This window comes from Danio rerio, chromosome 15 (genome assembly GCF_052040795.2).
Source record: "Danio rerio strain M-AB ecotype USA chromosome 15, GRCz13ab, whole genome shotgun sequence".
Taxonomy (NCBI): Eukaryota; Metazoa; Chordata; class Actinopteri; order Cypriniformes; family Danionidae; genus Danio; species Danio rerio.
Genome location: NC_141035.1, coordinates 39,193,108 through 39,209,794, shown reverse-complemented (window position 1 = coordinate 39,209,794; position 16,687 = coordinate 39,193,108). Strand labels below are relative to the sequence as shown.

Sequence of the window (16,687 nt, the reverse complement as noted above, 5' to 3'; positions counted from 1 at the left end):
AACAAACCATTTAAGTTCAAAAACTAATCCTAATGAGTACAGCAAACTTAATGCATCTGAGTAAACGAAGCAATTTGAGCACAGTAAAACCTGATAAATGAGAACTCAAACCATTATCTATCAGTTTGAGTACTAAGAACTTACTCCATTTAAGTTAAAGTAATGAGGTATTTAATCAATTCATAACCTTCAACACTGAGTTCAAAACTCTTCAAATGAGTAGAATTAATTTTCAGTAAATATTGAGTTAACTGCACTCATTTCATTTGATAAACTATATATATATATATATATATATATATATATATATATATATATATATATATATATATATATATATATATATATATATATATATATATATAGTTGAAGTCAGAATTATTAGCCCTCCTGAATTCTTAACCCCCATTTCCCCCCCCCAATTTCTGTTTAACAAAGAGCAGATTTTTTTCAAGACATTTCTAATCATAATAGCTTTAATAACAAATTTTTAATAACTGAATTATTTTATCTTTGCCATAATAAAAGTAAATTATATTTGACTAGATATTTATCAAGACACTTCTATACCGGTTAAAGTAACATTTAAAGACTTAACTAGGTTAATTAGGTTAACAAGGCAGCTTAGGGTAATTAGGCAAGTTATTGTATAACAATAGTTTGTTCTGTAGACTATTGAAAAAATAGCTTAAAGGGGCTAATAATATTTTCCTTACAATGTTTTTTTTATTATTTTTATTAAAAACTGCTTTTATTCTAGCCAAAATAAAATAAATAAGACTTTCTCCAGAAGAAAAATATTATCAGACATACTGTGAAAAGTTCCTTGCTCTGTTTAACATAATTTAGGAAATATTTAAAAAAGAAAAAAAATCAAAGGGGGCTAAAAATTCTGACTTCAACTGTAAATATATATATATATATATATATATATATATATATATATATATATATATATATATATATATATATATATATATATGTGTGTGTGTGTGTGTATGTGTGTGTGTGTGCTTAAACATCTTTATACAGTAGTTGTTCTCCCCGTGTTTGCGTGGGTTTCATCCGGGTGCAGTTTCCCCCACAGTCCAAAGACATGCGGTACAGTTGAATTGGGTGAGCTAAATTGTCAGTACTGTTTGTGTGTGAATGAGTGTGTATGGATGTTTTCCAGAGATGGGTTGCAGCTGGAAGGGCATCCGCTAAACATATGCTGGATAAGCTGGCGGTTCATTCCGCTGTGGTGACGCCAGATTAATAAACGGACTATGCCAAAAAGGAAACGAATGAATATACAGTAGTTGCAGTAGTCATTCATTCCTTTTTTGTCGGCTTAGTCCCTTTATTAATCCGGGGTCGCCACAGCGGAATGAACCGCCAAGTTATCCAGCATGCCCTTCCAGCCGCAACCCATCTCTGGGAAACGTCCACACACACATTCACACACACACTCATACACTACGGACAATTTAGCTTACCCAATTCACCTGTACCACATGTATTTGGAGTGTGGTGGAAACCAGAGCACGCGAAGGCATGGAGAACATGCAAACTCCACACAGAAAAGCCAATTGAGCCGAGGTTTGAACCAGAGACCCAGCAACCTTCCTGCTGTGAGGCGACAGCACTACCTACTGCGCCACTGCCTCGCCTAATTGCAGTAGTTATCAGTTGTATTTGTTGAATATCCATTCATCGATTCCCCCCTTTAACTTTATTTTTGCTTTTCTTTAGTTGAAGTAATGTTAAGTATTTCAATATAGAAAAAAATTGCACACATCACTAAATATAGTGTTAATATCTGTGACAAATTGAGAGGTTTCTTACCTTAGATTTTTCCTCCAAAGACTTCACATATGACGAGTTTAGAAACTCTTTGAGCTTGTTGTTCTCTTCTTGCAGTCGGGCCAGCTCTTCCTCTCTTTGCATTAAGGTGTCTTGGAGCTTCACGAGGGAAAATGTTACCACAATCATTAACACTGTCTCAACTGCTAGGCTGAGTAACTCAAATATGATCAACAATTTCAATACCTGTTTGTTCCGTTGAAGTTGAGGTGACAGTTGGTCATGCCAGGTGGGCTGATGTCCCAGTCCACTCTCAAGGAGTGAATCTAAAACAAATGGGCGATTTAAAGAAAGAAAGAAAAAAGGTCATTATCCTCATTAGTAATGGTCTAGGGATAATTTCAATGTGAAATGTGAAGGAAAAAAGAAAATAAAAACAAAACATCAATTAAAAAAATAGGCTACTTTAAAAACAAAAGAAAGTACCCAAAAGAACTAACACTTTGGAGGTAGCCAGATACTCCACAGCCCATTGCTACTCTAACAAAAACATGAAGAAGAAAAAAAATCCCAGATGGAAAAATTCCAGTTTGTCAAGGCGGGAAGCCTCTCGCGCCGCTGATCCCGGCATATTGCAGGACTTACCCCGCCGCGGCGGCTCGTGCTGGCGGGCAGCGTTGTCCAGGGGACCCGCGTCCCAGAGGGAGACCAGCGTTGTTGTGGAAACGTCAACACTGCCATCAGCTGACGTCGAGGCGCAGTACTCATAGCGCTGCCCTCCTGCAAAGCTCAGATCTTGGCAGGACAGCATAGTGCTCTGCAAAAATCCGTCACAACAGCATGAGACAATCACAAATATTTATTGAATTGCATATGAAATCACGTCGAGAAAAATATCGATAAAAGTCATCCAGCAAGCATTAGGACATACATTATTAGGCTACTACATATAAACATTCTGAAAACTTAATAACAGTAATTTAAAAAATGGTTAAATTATTGCATTTTTAAAATAATTTATTTATTATTTATTTTTGGTGACAGAATCAGTTGAGATTCGAGTTAAGCAACTTTCGCCGCCCTGATGTGTAGCAGGTGCAAAACACAAGAGCACCAACAAGTACACTTTTTAAAACTCTCCATTTTGCTCATACTTCCTATAAAGTGTAAATCATAAACATTGACAGTATATATTGTTTAGTCTATATATTTGCTCTAACGGAAAGAGCAGCGCTGTACTGTTGCTATGGTCATTCAGCCTAACGTAATTTCTGTTTAGCATAGTCTGGCTAACTAGTAATATAACTTTCTAGTGACTGAACTGCTGCTAAAGTGCTAGGCTAGCGTATTTTGCAATTGCCAGCCTTTTAAGTGGTGCCAAAATTACAACATGCAGAGAAAAAAATTGTTAAAACATGTAGTCAGATGAAATTCAACTTTAATATTAAAAAAACATATCAACATATAAGAATAACAAATTGTTCTTTCAAGTTATATTGACAACATGCACATTTTCAGCTTAATAAATAATAATAACAATTCCATATCTACAGCTAAACTTTCCATCTTCAGTGTTATCACTCAATAATATATTGAAACTGACAACTGTTCCCTGCGGTACCCACGTGTTGCACAGACTGCAGCACCCCAGTGTCCATTTATTGGCTCATCATTGGCGTTGACATTGTCTTTGTGTGCTAATTAGACATGTCAAATAACTGTCATTGCATAAGACACATCTAAATATGTGCATATAGCACTTTTTAACTAATAACAACTAATAATACGCCAACTTAAAAGTGCGCGTAATGGCTGCTCACAACGATCCTAAATGTTTTTTTTAATAACTATAAACATTTAACTACCCAAAATATCAAAGTACTTATAGTAACACTTACCAGATTTGTTGCGGGATGTTGCGAGCTCTCCAAAGACTCAAAGAAGCAAGTGCGCTAAACTTGACACTCGCTCCAGAGCGCAGCAGAAACCTGATTCGGCGTGAAGCTGTCAGATTGATGACGTGCCGCCTTCAACTGTTGGATCGCAGATGTGCACTGAAGGCAATGCGCGTTATTTGTTCACCATAAGAGAGAGAAAGAGGCGTTTCTGGAGTGTTTCATGCCACGCGCAAGGTTTTTTTTTATTGCTTTGGGATGGAGAGCTGGATGGTTCCTGTGCGCATCTGGGTGCTGCGCGCTGTCCAAATGGGTTAATGTATAATTGCTCAACTGATAGTTTAAAAGCATGATGAATTAATTTAACCAAACGAGCTAAAGGACATGTTCATGACCCCCTCTCCGAGTTAAATGAAAGGTGCATACCACAGAGTGACACATTAACGTACTTTTGTGTATTTCTGTCAGTCTGTGTGTGTTGTTTTCCAAAGAACTGAAAGATTATCATTTTAATACTCGCTGGGTTTTTGAACTTTGCTCTTGATGTGAAAATCATGAAATGGAGCTGTGTACACATGAGACTTAATATTGAGTTTTAGCATCCGTTAACAAGTTCGTTTTAATCACATTATTGTAATGTGCTGCAGGTTAAACTTTTTGCAAAAGTTTTATTAAGTTAACTTGTTAGAAGAAATGTTCAATAAACTTTAATATATTTAATAAAAATATTAATAATTATTAATACGTTTTCATATATATGTATAAATATAACCTAAATAAAGGGTAATATTTGCATCCATGGAATTCAGCATGGTCCTTTTTTTATTTATTTACATGCATCATAATGTTTTGTTGAGTTCATAAAGTGCATAAAGTGATTAGTCCTGATTTCACTTTCAATTGTAAAATTATAATAATTTAGACAAAACTGAATATTTAGATATAGAAGAACTTATTTTACATACAGTGCTTCCGGAATGTATTCATAGCGCTTCGTTTTTTCCACTTTTTTTGTTACAGCCTTTTCCAAAGTGGATATTAGATACAGTACATTTATTTCCTTGAAATTCTACACACAATACCCCATAATGACAATGTGATGAAACATTTCTTAAATTGTTGCAAATTTATTAAAAATACAAAACCTGAAAAATCACATATACATCAGTATTCACAGCCTTTGCTCAAAACTTTGTTGATGCACCTTTGGCAGCAATTACAGCCTCAAATCTTTTTGAATATGATGCCACAAGCTTGGTACACCTAGGAATTTAGGCCCAGGTTGGATGGGAAGCCATGGTATGCAGCCATTTTCAGATATCTCCAAAGATGTTCAATAGGATATAGGTTTGGGCTCTGGCTGGCCCACTGAAGGACATTCACCGAGTTGTTGTAAAGCGACTTAACCAATTTTTTTGGCAGTGTGCTTTGGGCTATTGTCCTTTTGGAAGATAAACCGTCACCGTCTGTGGTCAAGAGCACTCTGAAGCAGGTTTTCATTCAGGATGTCTCTGTACATTGCTTAATTCATCTTTCCCTCTATCCTGACTAGTCTTCCAGTTCCTGCTGCTGAAAAACATCCCCACAGCATGATGCTGCCACCACTATGCTTCACTGTAGGAATGGTATTAGCGTGGTGATGAGTGGTACCTGCTTTTCTCCAAACATAACGCCTGGCATTCACTCCAAGGAGTTTAATTTTAGTATCATTAAAGCAGAGACTTTTGTTTTCCAGGCAGGCTGCTATATGTGCCCTTAACTAAGGAGTGGCTTCCATCTGGCCACTCTACCATACAGGCCTGATTGATTGTTTGCTGCACAGATAGTTGTCCTTCTGTAAGGTCCTCCTCTCTCCACAAAAAAATGCTGGAGGCCAGAGAGGGTGACCATCGAGTTATTGATCACCTCCCTGACTAAGGCCCTTCTCCCCCAATCACTCAGTTTAGATGGCCGGTCAGCTCTAGGAAGTGGTTCCAAAGATTTTCCACTTGCGGATGATGGAGGCCACTGTTGAAACTCATCTAAAACTCACTGTTCTCATCAGAGCAGCAGAAATGTTTCTGTAACCTAACCCCAGCCTTGTGTCTAGAGACACCCTATCTCAGATGTCTACAGACAATTCCTTTGTCTTCAGGCTTGGTTTGTGCTTTGACATGCACTATCAACCCTGAGACCTTATAGAGACAGGTGTATGCCTTTTTAAATCATGTCCAATCAACTGAATTTACCACAGGTGAACTGCAATTAAGCTGTTGAAACATCTCACAAATGATCAGTGGAAGTCCATTTGGAATAAATCTGTAACATAAAAAAAATGTGGAAAACGTGAAGCTCTATGAATACTTACCGGATGCACTGTAGTAGTATCCTCCACAATCCTTACATCTAGGCCTAAAATAAATAAAAAAGGTGTCTGTGAAGACATTAAGAAATGCTATAAATTGGCAACATCATTGGAAACATTGATCATTCCACATCATTTTTTTTTTTTGGCAAACATCCAAAATATTCACCTTTAGGATTAGAGTTTGGGGATTTGGGTCAGTCAATAGAATGCAACAAAAAAATTGCCCAAGGGGAAACCTTAAATTTCGGTCCTGGGGATTTGTTCCAAAACCAACCGATAATGGTAATCTAGAGACTTGCATCTTAAGGCCTAAAACAAAGACAAAGGTGTATGTAAAGGCATTAAGAGATGTTCTTAATTGGCAACATTCATCATTCAACATCCTTTTTTTTTTTTTTTTTGCTAAACATTCAAAATATTTACTATTAGGATTAGAGTTTTGGGTTAGGATCGGTCAATAGAAATTTTATTCAGCTTCATTTAAAAACAATAGTAGTCTGCGGTATGTCTCAGTGGGTGTATTGGGGCCTGTGGCTAATAATTGCAGGGTTTCAGAATGACTTTGTGCGGGTTTCGGGAGCAGCTTTGCCTGAGCATATATAGGAGCTGAGAGGCGGAGGAAGGATATGGTGATAGTGTTTAATTCAGTACACTTTAACTGCCAATTAAAGGTTCAAACTCTGTCGTTTCATCTGAAACCTCTGTCCAGTCTCAGTTGCACTGTCTTCCACGTTTTAGAGATGCAGAAATCCAGCAACAGTAGGGGTGAGCTTAATTAAGAAATGTAAGAAACTTCAGTGACATTGGCCTTTATAAAACACCATTTCCAACTTAAGACTTTGTAAATCAGGTTTATTTTTATTGTCTATTCGCATGAATTAGGATTAACAGCTAAAACAAAAAAAAAGTCACTTATTAAATTAAAACTACTTTATTATTTTATGTAACAGCCTTACATTTAAAAGGGAAACATAAAAGCAATCTTAAGTACAAAAAAAAGACCCCTAGCCTATAAAGTGTATTATGGAGTAGCCTATCTTAAACTGACCAGCTATATGTTTTTCTTTCCGTTATTTATTTATTTGTTTGGTGCATGTACGATCGGAAAACTAGTCTAATGGCTGCATGCCATCTTTACTAGACTCGGGCAAACTCTGCCTCCCCTTTCACTCCGGCCCGAAGCCCCAGCTTTGGCCCGATCAGAGCTCAGAAGTGACAGTGGAAACGCAACTGGCCCTGACTTGCCCTGGCACACTTGCTTTAGGTGTGATAGTAGAAATGTGGCTAATGGGGGTATTTGGAGGAGAGAGAGAAAGAGAGAACTTTGAGTTTATTGCCATTTCAGCTTCTATGGCTATGTCATGGCAAAAAAAAAAAAAAGAATAAATTTATCACATTTTATAAATACAACTTTTTTATAGTTATAAAAAATATTCTAACAATTAAAAGTCACCAACAGCAATAAATAATACAGAGGGTAAAATACATAAATAATAATATTTTTATTAATTGATAATATATAAGATAAAATCTAAAATAGTTTTTTAAGGTTTACTTTTGATAAAAATTTTACAATTTTAGAAGGATTCACATTTAAAAATATTTCATTTAAAGTGTGTCCAGACAAAATGTGTTGTCTGGTAACATTAAAAATAAGGCATTCCACAAGTATATGTTTAACAGTTTGGTTACTTTGGCAATATTGACATTTTGGTAGTTCTTCTCCTTTAAGTAAATGTTTATGTGTGAGTCTTGTGTGTCCAATGCGGCATCTTCTATAAACAATCTCATCGTGTCTTGAGTTAAAAAAATACATTTGATTTTCTTCCTATTTCTGGCTGAATTTCAAAAAGTTTGTTTTTTTCGAGCATTGATGCCATTCTGTAAAATATACTTGCAATATGAGACCTTGATCTTTCCACCAAAAGATTTTATTGCGGAAAAGTTTGAAAAAGTGACTTTTATTGACATTTTTAATGTTTTGAAGTGATATATTGTCTGGGTTGATGTTGTATATTACGGTACAAAAACCTGGTAATAAGCTGCCTGCACATTTTCTATTATTTTACAAGCTTAGTTCTCTATATGTCTTATTTCTTAAGCAATATATTTTCACAAACTACTAAAATGTCAATAAAAGTCACTCTGTTAAACTGTAGAGTTGCATTTTCAACATCAAAAGTGGACAGGGCAAAGATTACATTCCCATAATGCAACTCACAAGCATAAATAAACAGAAAACACTTGTAAATCACAAAATAAAGAACCTGTTATAATTAACAGATTTTATTTACAGTGTATTCAAATACAAATGAGTTTATTTAAATGGTAATAACGTATATTTACTATATAAATGTTACTGTGATTAAATACCAGTGAAACAAAAAAAACAAAAAAAATCTGACCCCAAACTTTTTAACTGCAGTGCTAGTGCAGTAAACGTGCATCAGAATGACTGAAGATCGTTTGAATGAGTTCTGTTTCAGGAGGTGCATGAGCTCTCCTGAATGAGTCCATGCCTTGGAAAGAGCACTCGTCAATGCACATATAAAATTATAATACAAACTGCAGAAGAAGTCAGTTTAAGTGTGTGTGGCAGAATAAGCGGGAGTCTATTGAAGAAATCCCGCTCTTGAAGAAGTGTGAATTGGGTGTGTGTGTTCATGCACCCCTCGATGTGCTAACTAAACTCTGAGGTGGCAGCTTGGGTAATTAAGAGTGGAGCTGTTGTCAGGTGCCTCATTATGACATGAATGGCAGTTTGTCACTCTCCTCCTACCTCTATTAAACAGCCTCTGTCCTGCGCTGTCAGCTGCTCTGACTGTTTATCAATCTGTCTGCTCCTGAGATGATTTTTTATTTTTTGCAGGTCTGATTTTAGAACTCTGTTCTTCAAGTCTTTATTTGATTGTTTTTTGACTGATTTTTTATGTGAAAGAACACTGATTAACTTGAATTATGTCTGACTCAGCAAAATTATCAACTGTGCTGAAGCATCGTATTAATAATTTCTTGTTAGGCTGTGAATAGGGCCTACAAATCTTTGAAAAACGCATAAAGTAACCCTTTCAACTATGAAAAAAGTATAAAAATGTTCAAGTGTTTAAATTACAAAAAAAACCTTGTTTCATTTTGTTGTGCTAATGCTAGATTCTACCATTAGAAGTATAAAAACAAAATAATTTTGTTCTTTTACTGTACCCAGATTCTATAGTAAGGACAAAAATGTTATGCTTATAAGTCTATGAATAATAAAAATGCTTGTATAAAAGCATATATAACGCATATAAAAAGTCACAGTATTATTAGAAAAAAATATGATTAATATTAATTAGTTTACAAATTAGGTTATGTGTAATAAAATGAAATGAAACTGGAAAAAAAAGTATTGAACACATGAAGAAAGGGAGGTGTAGAAAGGCAGGAAAAGCCCAGACAGCAGATGAAATCTCTCAGTAATTGTTCATAAATGCTCTGCCCTTCCTCATTGTAAGGTAATATTAGCTGCTTCAGTCCAACATCTACATTAGCAGGATAATGAAGATGAAACCAGGGTGGACATTTCAGCAAGACAATGATCCAAAACACAGCCAAGGAAACTCTCAAATGCTTTCAGAGAAAGAAAACAAAGCGATGAAATGGCCCAACCAATCACCTGACTTGAATCCAATAGAAAATACAAAATAAAGATCAGATTTGTTTGACGAGACCCACAGAACCATCCAGATTTTTAAACTCTGTGGAAGCCTGTGGAAAAACTCACACCTGAGCAATTCATGAGACTTCATTCTCCATATGAGAGTCATCTTTAAGCTGCCATCACCAAAAACACCTTGTGTATAAAGTATTGAATACATTTCAGAAGTTCAGTACTTTCTAATTTTTAAGATTTTTTTTTGTTTTGTTTTATTTACATTATTTTATTCAATATCAACAAATTCTTTAAAATATATTTCTCAGAAAAAAAAAAGATGACGTGCTGCTATGATATACTGATGATATATGATATACTGCTCATCGGCCTATGCACAACACAACTAGAAGTTTCTATGCATGTAAAGGTAAATCTCTCTCACTAACTTCTCCATCCTGACAAAATTCAAAATAGTCAAAACATTCATTCACTTTCCTTCAGCTTAGTCCCTGATTTTTCAGGGCTTGCCACAGTGGAATGAACTGCCAATAACTCTGGCATATGTTATACACAGCAGCCGCAACCCAACACTTAGAGTACACTAAGGCCCAATCCCAATTCTACCCCTTTCACTTACCTCTGCCCCTTGTTTTGTGCATTCACGTGAAGGAGTATGGGTGTCCCAATTCTCTTTAGCTTGAAGGTGTAGGGCTAAGGGGAAGGGCTAGATAGCCCTTGAAACTAAGATCACGGGACCACACTTTTTAACCAAGGGGTACAAAAATTTCCCACAATATACCATCAACAACGGCAGCATGGCTTCACACAGAAGTCAGGAGATGCACAAGTTAGTATTTTTGTCATTATCCTCTCAAGGCCCAAGGTGTTGTTTTTTTACATGTATTTTTTATTTCTCTTAGCTATTTGGGCTTATTGTAACCTAACTAGAATAAAAATCTAAGTCTTTTGATATGATGTACTTTTAGAGAAAAAAAGATGTCCATATATGTGGACTCGTGGTCAGAATTTACATAAAACACTTTTTCCTGACTGTTTTGTAATGCATATTTAACATATACATTTTTTGAACATGTTTTTTGAGTATCAGAAAGTAAAAACGTATTTTTTTTCTCCCCATTTTGGACAGTTAAAAATAGTGTTTGGGACATTTCATATACTGCAAAACAGTTATAAAAATATAAAAAATATAAAACATTCAAAGTATTTTAAATAGCCATTTAAAAGCTAAAATGTGCTGTCAACGTATGTGGCCACAAGGCTGTAGGAGGTTATTATGAATCTTTACAACAAACAAACACATGTTTTAATATATTCATAACCACATTTGTGTTTTACAATCATGCTTTAAAAAAAAAAAAAACACTAAATTTCGCTATCTAGAATCCATAATAATAACTCCTGTATAACAGTCCGACAGCCTACTTTCAAATCTGACACTTGAATCCCCAGTCAGAAAAGTCTAGTGGCTGGGAATGAGATTTTTACAGTGTCTGCTATAATGTTAATATTGTGTTCTTGTGTTGTTTACATTGATGAATAATGCCACGGTGTAAATGCACAGTACAGTTCCGATCTTATTGCCACACTATATCATCATGATAACATGATATTGTTGCCTTCAGTGATGTCCCAAAGACAAATACCAAAAAATGATGTCACTGGAATAACTACAGCAGTCACTATCGTCTGATCTCATAAGAAGTAAGAGTTCTCGATGACATATGATGACGTGCGCAGTGGTGTCCCATTTCTTAGGAGTAACATGTTAGGCCCTTCCTTTTCACACTCTGTTTCAAGGGCCAAGGGGAAGTGGTAGAGGTAAAAGAATAGAACTGAGCCTAACTCTGTTAACTGCCCGTTTAGCAGCATACTTTTTTATTTTTGCATGTGATCTGATGGACACCTTCATTTTAACATGTGATCTGATCTTTATATTTCACATACATAGGACCCAGAAGTAACTCATTCTGGACATGCGCTATAAGGTTTCTGTTATAGTAATGCACCTATAACGTGGATTGCCATAAAAGCTTGTCAATGGTGGGGGATAATGATTGTCTCTTAATTAACAAGACATCTTTCATCAATTCATTTATTTATTTTCCTTTGGCTTGGTCCCTGAATTATCAGGGGTCGCCACAGTGGAATGAACCACCATCTACTCTGGCATAGGTTTTACACTGCGGATACCCTTGCAGCCACAACCCAGTACTGGGAAACATCCATCGCATTCACACTCGTACACTACAGCCAATTTAGTTCATCCAATTCACTTATACAGCATGTCTTTGGGCTGTGGGAGAAACAAGAGCACCTGGAGAAAACTAACTCAGGCTCATTCTGATTACGTACCCCTATATACATTTCTGAAGATCCCCAAATATGTCCCAGGAGCTACGTTTATTAGGCTCCTAGTTTTTGTTTTTCCAGAGGTGGTTGTGTATACTTTTTGAGATATCAATTTTCTCTCACGAGTGCGCCAGCTTTTCTCACGTAAATCGACCAGAGGCCACTGTCGACTGACTGACTGACCAACCATCTGATCCCTCCACCCAAAAACTCCCTAAACCCAACTAATAGTGTTTTAAAAAGCACTGATTGCCATCCACTTTCCTAAAGAGGAAAAAAGGTTAATTGATTTTAACATGACATGTTGGCTTCCTAAAAGTAACATAACCGCCCATTTCACATAGTGATACTGGTGAATATCCGGAAAATTTCCGTAACAACTTTAACGGTAAATTAAAAAAAATGCTGTTCACACAGGCAGGGACGTTACAGAATTTTTCTGGAAAAGACCATTCACACATCCTGTCCAAAATACCAATAAATTCTGACATCATTAACCAGAGATGACCTCTAAACGGCTGGCTATGTATATGTAAACATTTGGCTACATTACAAACTCTGTGGATGGATAAGTATTGTAAACAACTTCAATGAAAACATATGGAGGAACACTTTCGCATGTCGAGATATACACAAAATGTGTGTGTGTGTTTGCACTCACCAGTTGCTTTACGTGCACATGTATCAGAGCTTGAAGGTAAACAAACAACAGCTTATCATAAGCATTTTATCGATAACTTTTTTATACAGTTGGCATTAAGAAGGAACAGAAATGTTATCTGACTAACATCTAGAGCAGCTAAACGTGTCTGGAGAAATATTCAAAGGCTTTTATTTTCAAACACCGTGTGGATGTGAATGCGTCTGAGGCCCCGTTTACACTAGTGCGTTTTAGTTTTAAAACGGCGTTGTAGAATGAAAACGATCCGCGTCCACACTCGCGTTTTACCCATCGTTTCTGAACTGCTCTCCGTCCACACCAAAACGCTGAAAACGCACATCACGTGACCACACAGACACTCTCGGGCAAGCGCTCCAGCATTTCTACCCAGATGAGAGCTCTGCTTGTCGGACTGCTCATTAAGCATCTCCCGCTGGATCTAATCTCACTATATTTGCTAAACGTGATATTTCATTCATGTTGTTGTCTTTATCTAACGACATATTCCCTGACTTTGGTCATTGGAATCTATTAAGTTACTTGTTCACGGGTAACATGTTTTGGTTAAGCGCAAAGATAAGTTAATGATTAATCCAGGTACATTGACTGATCGCATGCCTTTATTTCCTACAATGTATAAAATTATTGTATGTTATACTTTTATAATTATCGATTATTAAAACTGATATTCAGCAAAAGAGAGGGTGCGTTTCGTATTTTCACTGAAATTGAAAGGAGGCAGTTGTTATAGGCTCCGTTTTGTTATAAATATCCACACAGTGAAGATGACGCTCATATATGCAGCACGGCGCCTCAACATTTCTGCTGTCTGTTAAGTTGCTAATATTAAAAAGAAAATAGGCAGTTCCTTAAATCATGTTTACATTTTATTGTTGAGAAAGTGAAACAACGTAGCCAAGGTGATGTGAATGAAGTTATAAAGTACACTGTTCCCTTTGAAGATTTACCCGTGTCCTCGGTATGTTTTCCATATCAAACTGAAAAGGGGGAGACTGCAGCCTTGATCAAACTTGCGAAATCTGAACTTACAAGAAGAGGATGCGAGACTGAACTGTGTGTGGGCTACTTAATATTGAGGAAAAGCCCCAATCAGATAGGCGAACGTTTGCAGCCCCGCCTCCGTTTTCAGATGTCTCCGTCTTACCCCATCCACACTGAGACGGAGCAGCAGCGTTTTAGAATGAAAACGGCCTTTCCAGCGTTTTCAAAAAGCTCCGTTTTCGGCGCTCGAGAACTCCGGCGTAGTGTGGACGGATGGCGTAACTGTAGCAAAACTTATGCGTTTTCAAACTAAAACGCACTAGTGTAAACGGGGCCTGAGTGTATTGATTGGCTAAAGTAGACGTCTCACATCAGCACGCTCTAGACATTAACGCGTTTATTCCGGCAATCTTCCTTCTGCGTTCACACAGAGCAGCATTCCGGCAAATTACCAGTAATGTTACAACTTCTCTTTCCTAAAAAAATGCCGGAATGAATTTACCGGTATTTGCAAAAAGGGCCTGTTCACACATACAGATCCTTTCTGGAAAATTGCAAGTAACTTTCCAGAAAGGTCTGTATGTGTGAAGGAGACTAACACCAAAGAAGAAGGTGTTTGGATTTCGTGCACTTGCACATGGCTCTTGCTGAAGGTGTCTGCTAAATGAATGTTAATGTATAAGTGAAGCGAAGCACATATAGAAGCAATGTGTGTGTGTGTGTGTTTGTGTGGGAGTGTTTGACCCCTGCTGACACTCTCAGACAGTGGGAGTAAAGAGGAGGGTCAGGGGCTTAACTTATCAAAAGACTTCAACACAACACACAAATCCTATTCTGACTCAACCACACATATCAAAGTCCCTAAAGTTCATATACATGCCTTAATATGCATTTTAGTAAACACTCAAGTGTTCACCGCCTTTCCTTACATCCACACACATACACACAAACACCATCTGACCCTCCACCCGGTAACAGCCCTCCCTCGTTCCGCAGTTGGAGAATTAATTGCCTTCTCTCAAGGCTGGTGATGATGGAGGTACAGGTGGAGATACCTGGGCGTTTAACCCTTCTGCCCCGGCCCAGCTGTCTCTGAGTCTCGGCCCTTTTTTCCTGAGCTGCTCCCCACCGAGGGCTCTAATAACCAGACACTGCTGCTCAAGATTTGTTGGCCAACAAACTGGACTCATGGGGGCTTGCAACCTGTTAGATATGTTAAGTGGTCGCAAAACTAGTTAAGAGCTTGATGTTTGTGTGTGTTTGTGATTATTAGGACATGTATAAATGAAGGCTTGGCATCAAAACTCACCAAGGTAAAACATAAAAATCCTATTAAATAGATTAGAATGTGCAAAGAAAGATGTTAATCAAAAATACAAATATAATGGTATCACAATGTTTAATATACTATGGTCTTTGAAGTAAATACCATGGTAAATAACTATATACATGGTAGACAAAATATAATCTCACAGGAAGTGTTTAGGTTGTTGATAACTTTTGGTTTAGTGGCTAATTCGTATGAATTTGTATGATCTCATTCACACAATTTACATACCTGTCAACATTGGGATGTGAAAATAAGGCACCCGTCACCCCCACCCAAAATTATTAATACGAAAAAAACCCTAATGACTAAATATGTTCACCTGGAGCTGTTTCGTTGTAAATAAACAGATGAAACGATCATGCAATTTGATGCTTTCCTGACTTTTATGCCTATTTAACACAAAATTTGTTGTGTTTTAAAGAAAACCCACCAAGATCAACATGTTTAGATGTTGTTGTTATTATTATTATGTGTATATGTCTGTTCAAACATGCACTCAAATCCCAGAGTGTCCACTTTCGCTCCACTTCACAACGCCTGTACAGAATCCATTCGGTAACAGCGTCTATTTATCACTATGGAGCGCGTCTGACAGTCACGCACCGCTACATGAACTGACTGTTTAAGGATTGCATAGGAGGGGCAACGGCGCTTGTGATGAAAGGAGGGAAATCCTCACGATTTTATATATATTATTCAGTGTTTTCTTGCCTAAACAAAATGAAAGCCGATTCACATTTAGGAGTGAGGGGCGGTATGGCAATATGGGTTGCGTATAGGGAGGATCTGCTCTTTAATGTTTATTGCCACCCTTCATAGAAAGATTAAAAATATGGGAGAAATACAGGAAAAGAGCTCTACGGGGTGATATCAGGATAGAATTGTAAAATATGGGAGAATCCTGGGAAAAACGGGAGGATTGGCAGGTATTGGGGTATATTTTGCTCTTCCCCCAATGATGGTTGAGTTTAGGGGTGGAGTTTGGTGTCGCACCTCCTTTTCAAAATGATACATCTTTATACGACATTAGCCACTAAACTGACAAAACTTAAAATGGTTACATTTCCTCGTGAGCTCAGGATAGTATATACATACATTATGCTCAGCAAGACTGCTTTTATATGATCAAAACATCATTTTATGAATATTAAAATAACTACTGCTGGTTTAGTGCTCAAAACCTATGTATTTTACATGATGAAAACTGTTTAATAGTCTTGTGGAAACTTTTTTTTCAGATTATTTTTATGGATCTCTCTGGATCTAAAACATATAGGGCCATAACAGTAAGAAGAACAAAAGAAAAGTTACTTAAAAATCCAAAATATATTAGGATACTATCTAATGCAGAGATGCCTAAACTAGGGCCCGCAGGCAAAAGTTGGCTATGGTAACCTTTGATTTGGCCCACCATCTCATCTAAGAAGAAAGAAAGAATGATGGGGATGGCTTAAAGATTGTATTTTTTTAAGCCTTTTTTTTGTTGTTTGTTTGTTTTATTTTTACATGGTAAAAAATCCTGTTTGCCTTAAATTTTTAAATTAAATCAAATTAATCTTATGAGTCCATTGAACTTATATTATGTTAAACCGACTTAAAACAGCTTGTGTAACTTATAAAATTAAGTTAGAACATGATTAACTTAGATTAATAAGTTATAATG

The 16,687-nt window shown here is 36.7% G+C and overlaps 1 protein-coding gene across 4 annotated transcripts in view; it reads right to left on the bottom strand.

Annotated features, from left to right (window-relative positions):
* The window catches only part of gmnc (geminin coiled-coil domain containing), an 87,576-nt gene that overhangs the window by 3,972 nt on the left and 66,917 nt on the right, over positions 1-16,687 (bottom strand). The window contains exons 4-9 of one of the 4 annotated variants that reach the window (XM_087284475.1): positions 6,194-6,336; positions 6,028-6,093; positions 3,684-3,839; positions 2,431-2,602; positions 2,032-2,111; positions 1,828-1,944 (exon numbers count right to left, since the gene is read on the bottom strand). In XM_087284475.1, the coding sequence (XP_087140601.1) occupies positions 1,828-1,944; positions 2,032-2,111; positions 2,431-2,596 (363 nt within the window). In that variant the 5' untranslated portion in view covers positions 2,597-2,602; positions 3,684-3,839; positions 6,028-6,093; positions 6,194-6,336. Of the gene's footprint in view, positions 1-1,827; positions 1,945-2,031; positions 2,112-2,285; positions 2,603-3,683; positions 3,842-6,027; positions 6,094-6,193; positions 6,337-16,687 lie in introns of those variants that run through there. The other 3 variants (XM_087284476.1, XM_087284477.1, XM_087284474.1) reach the window with 3 other exon arrangements.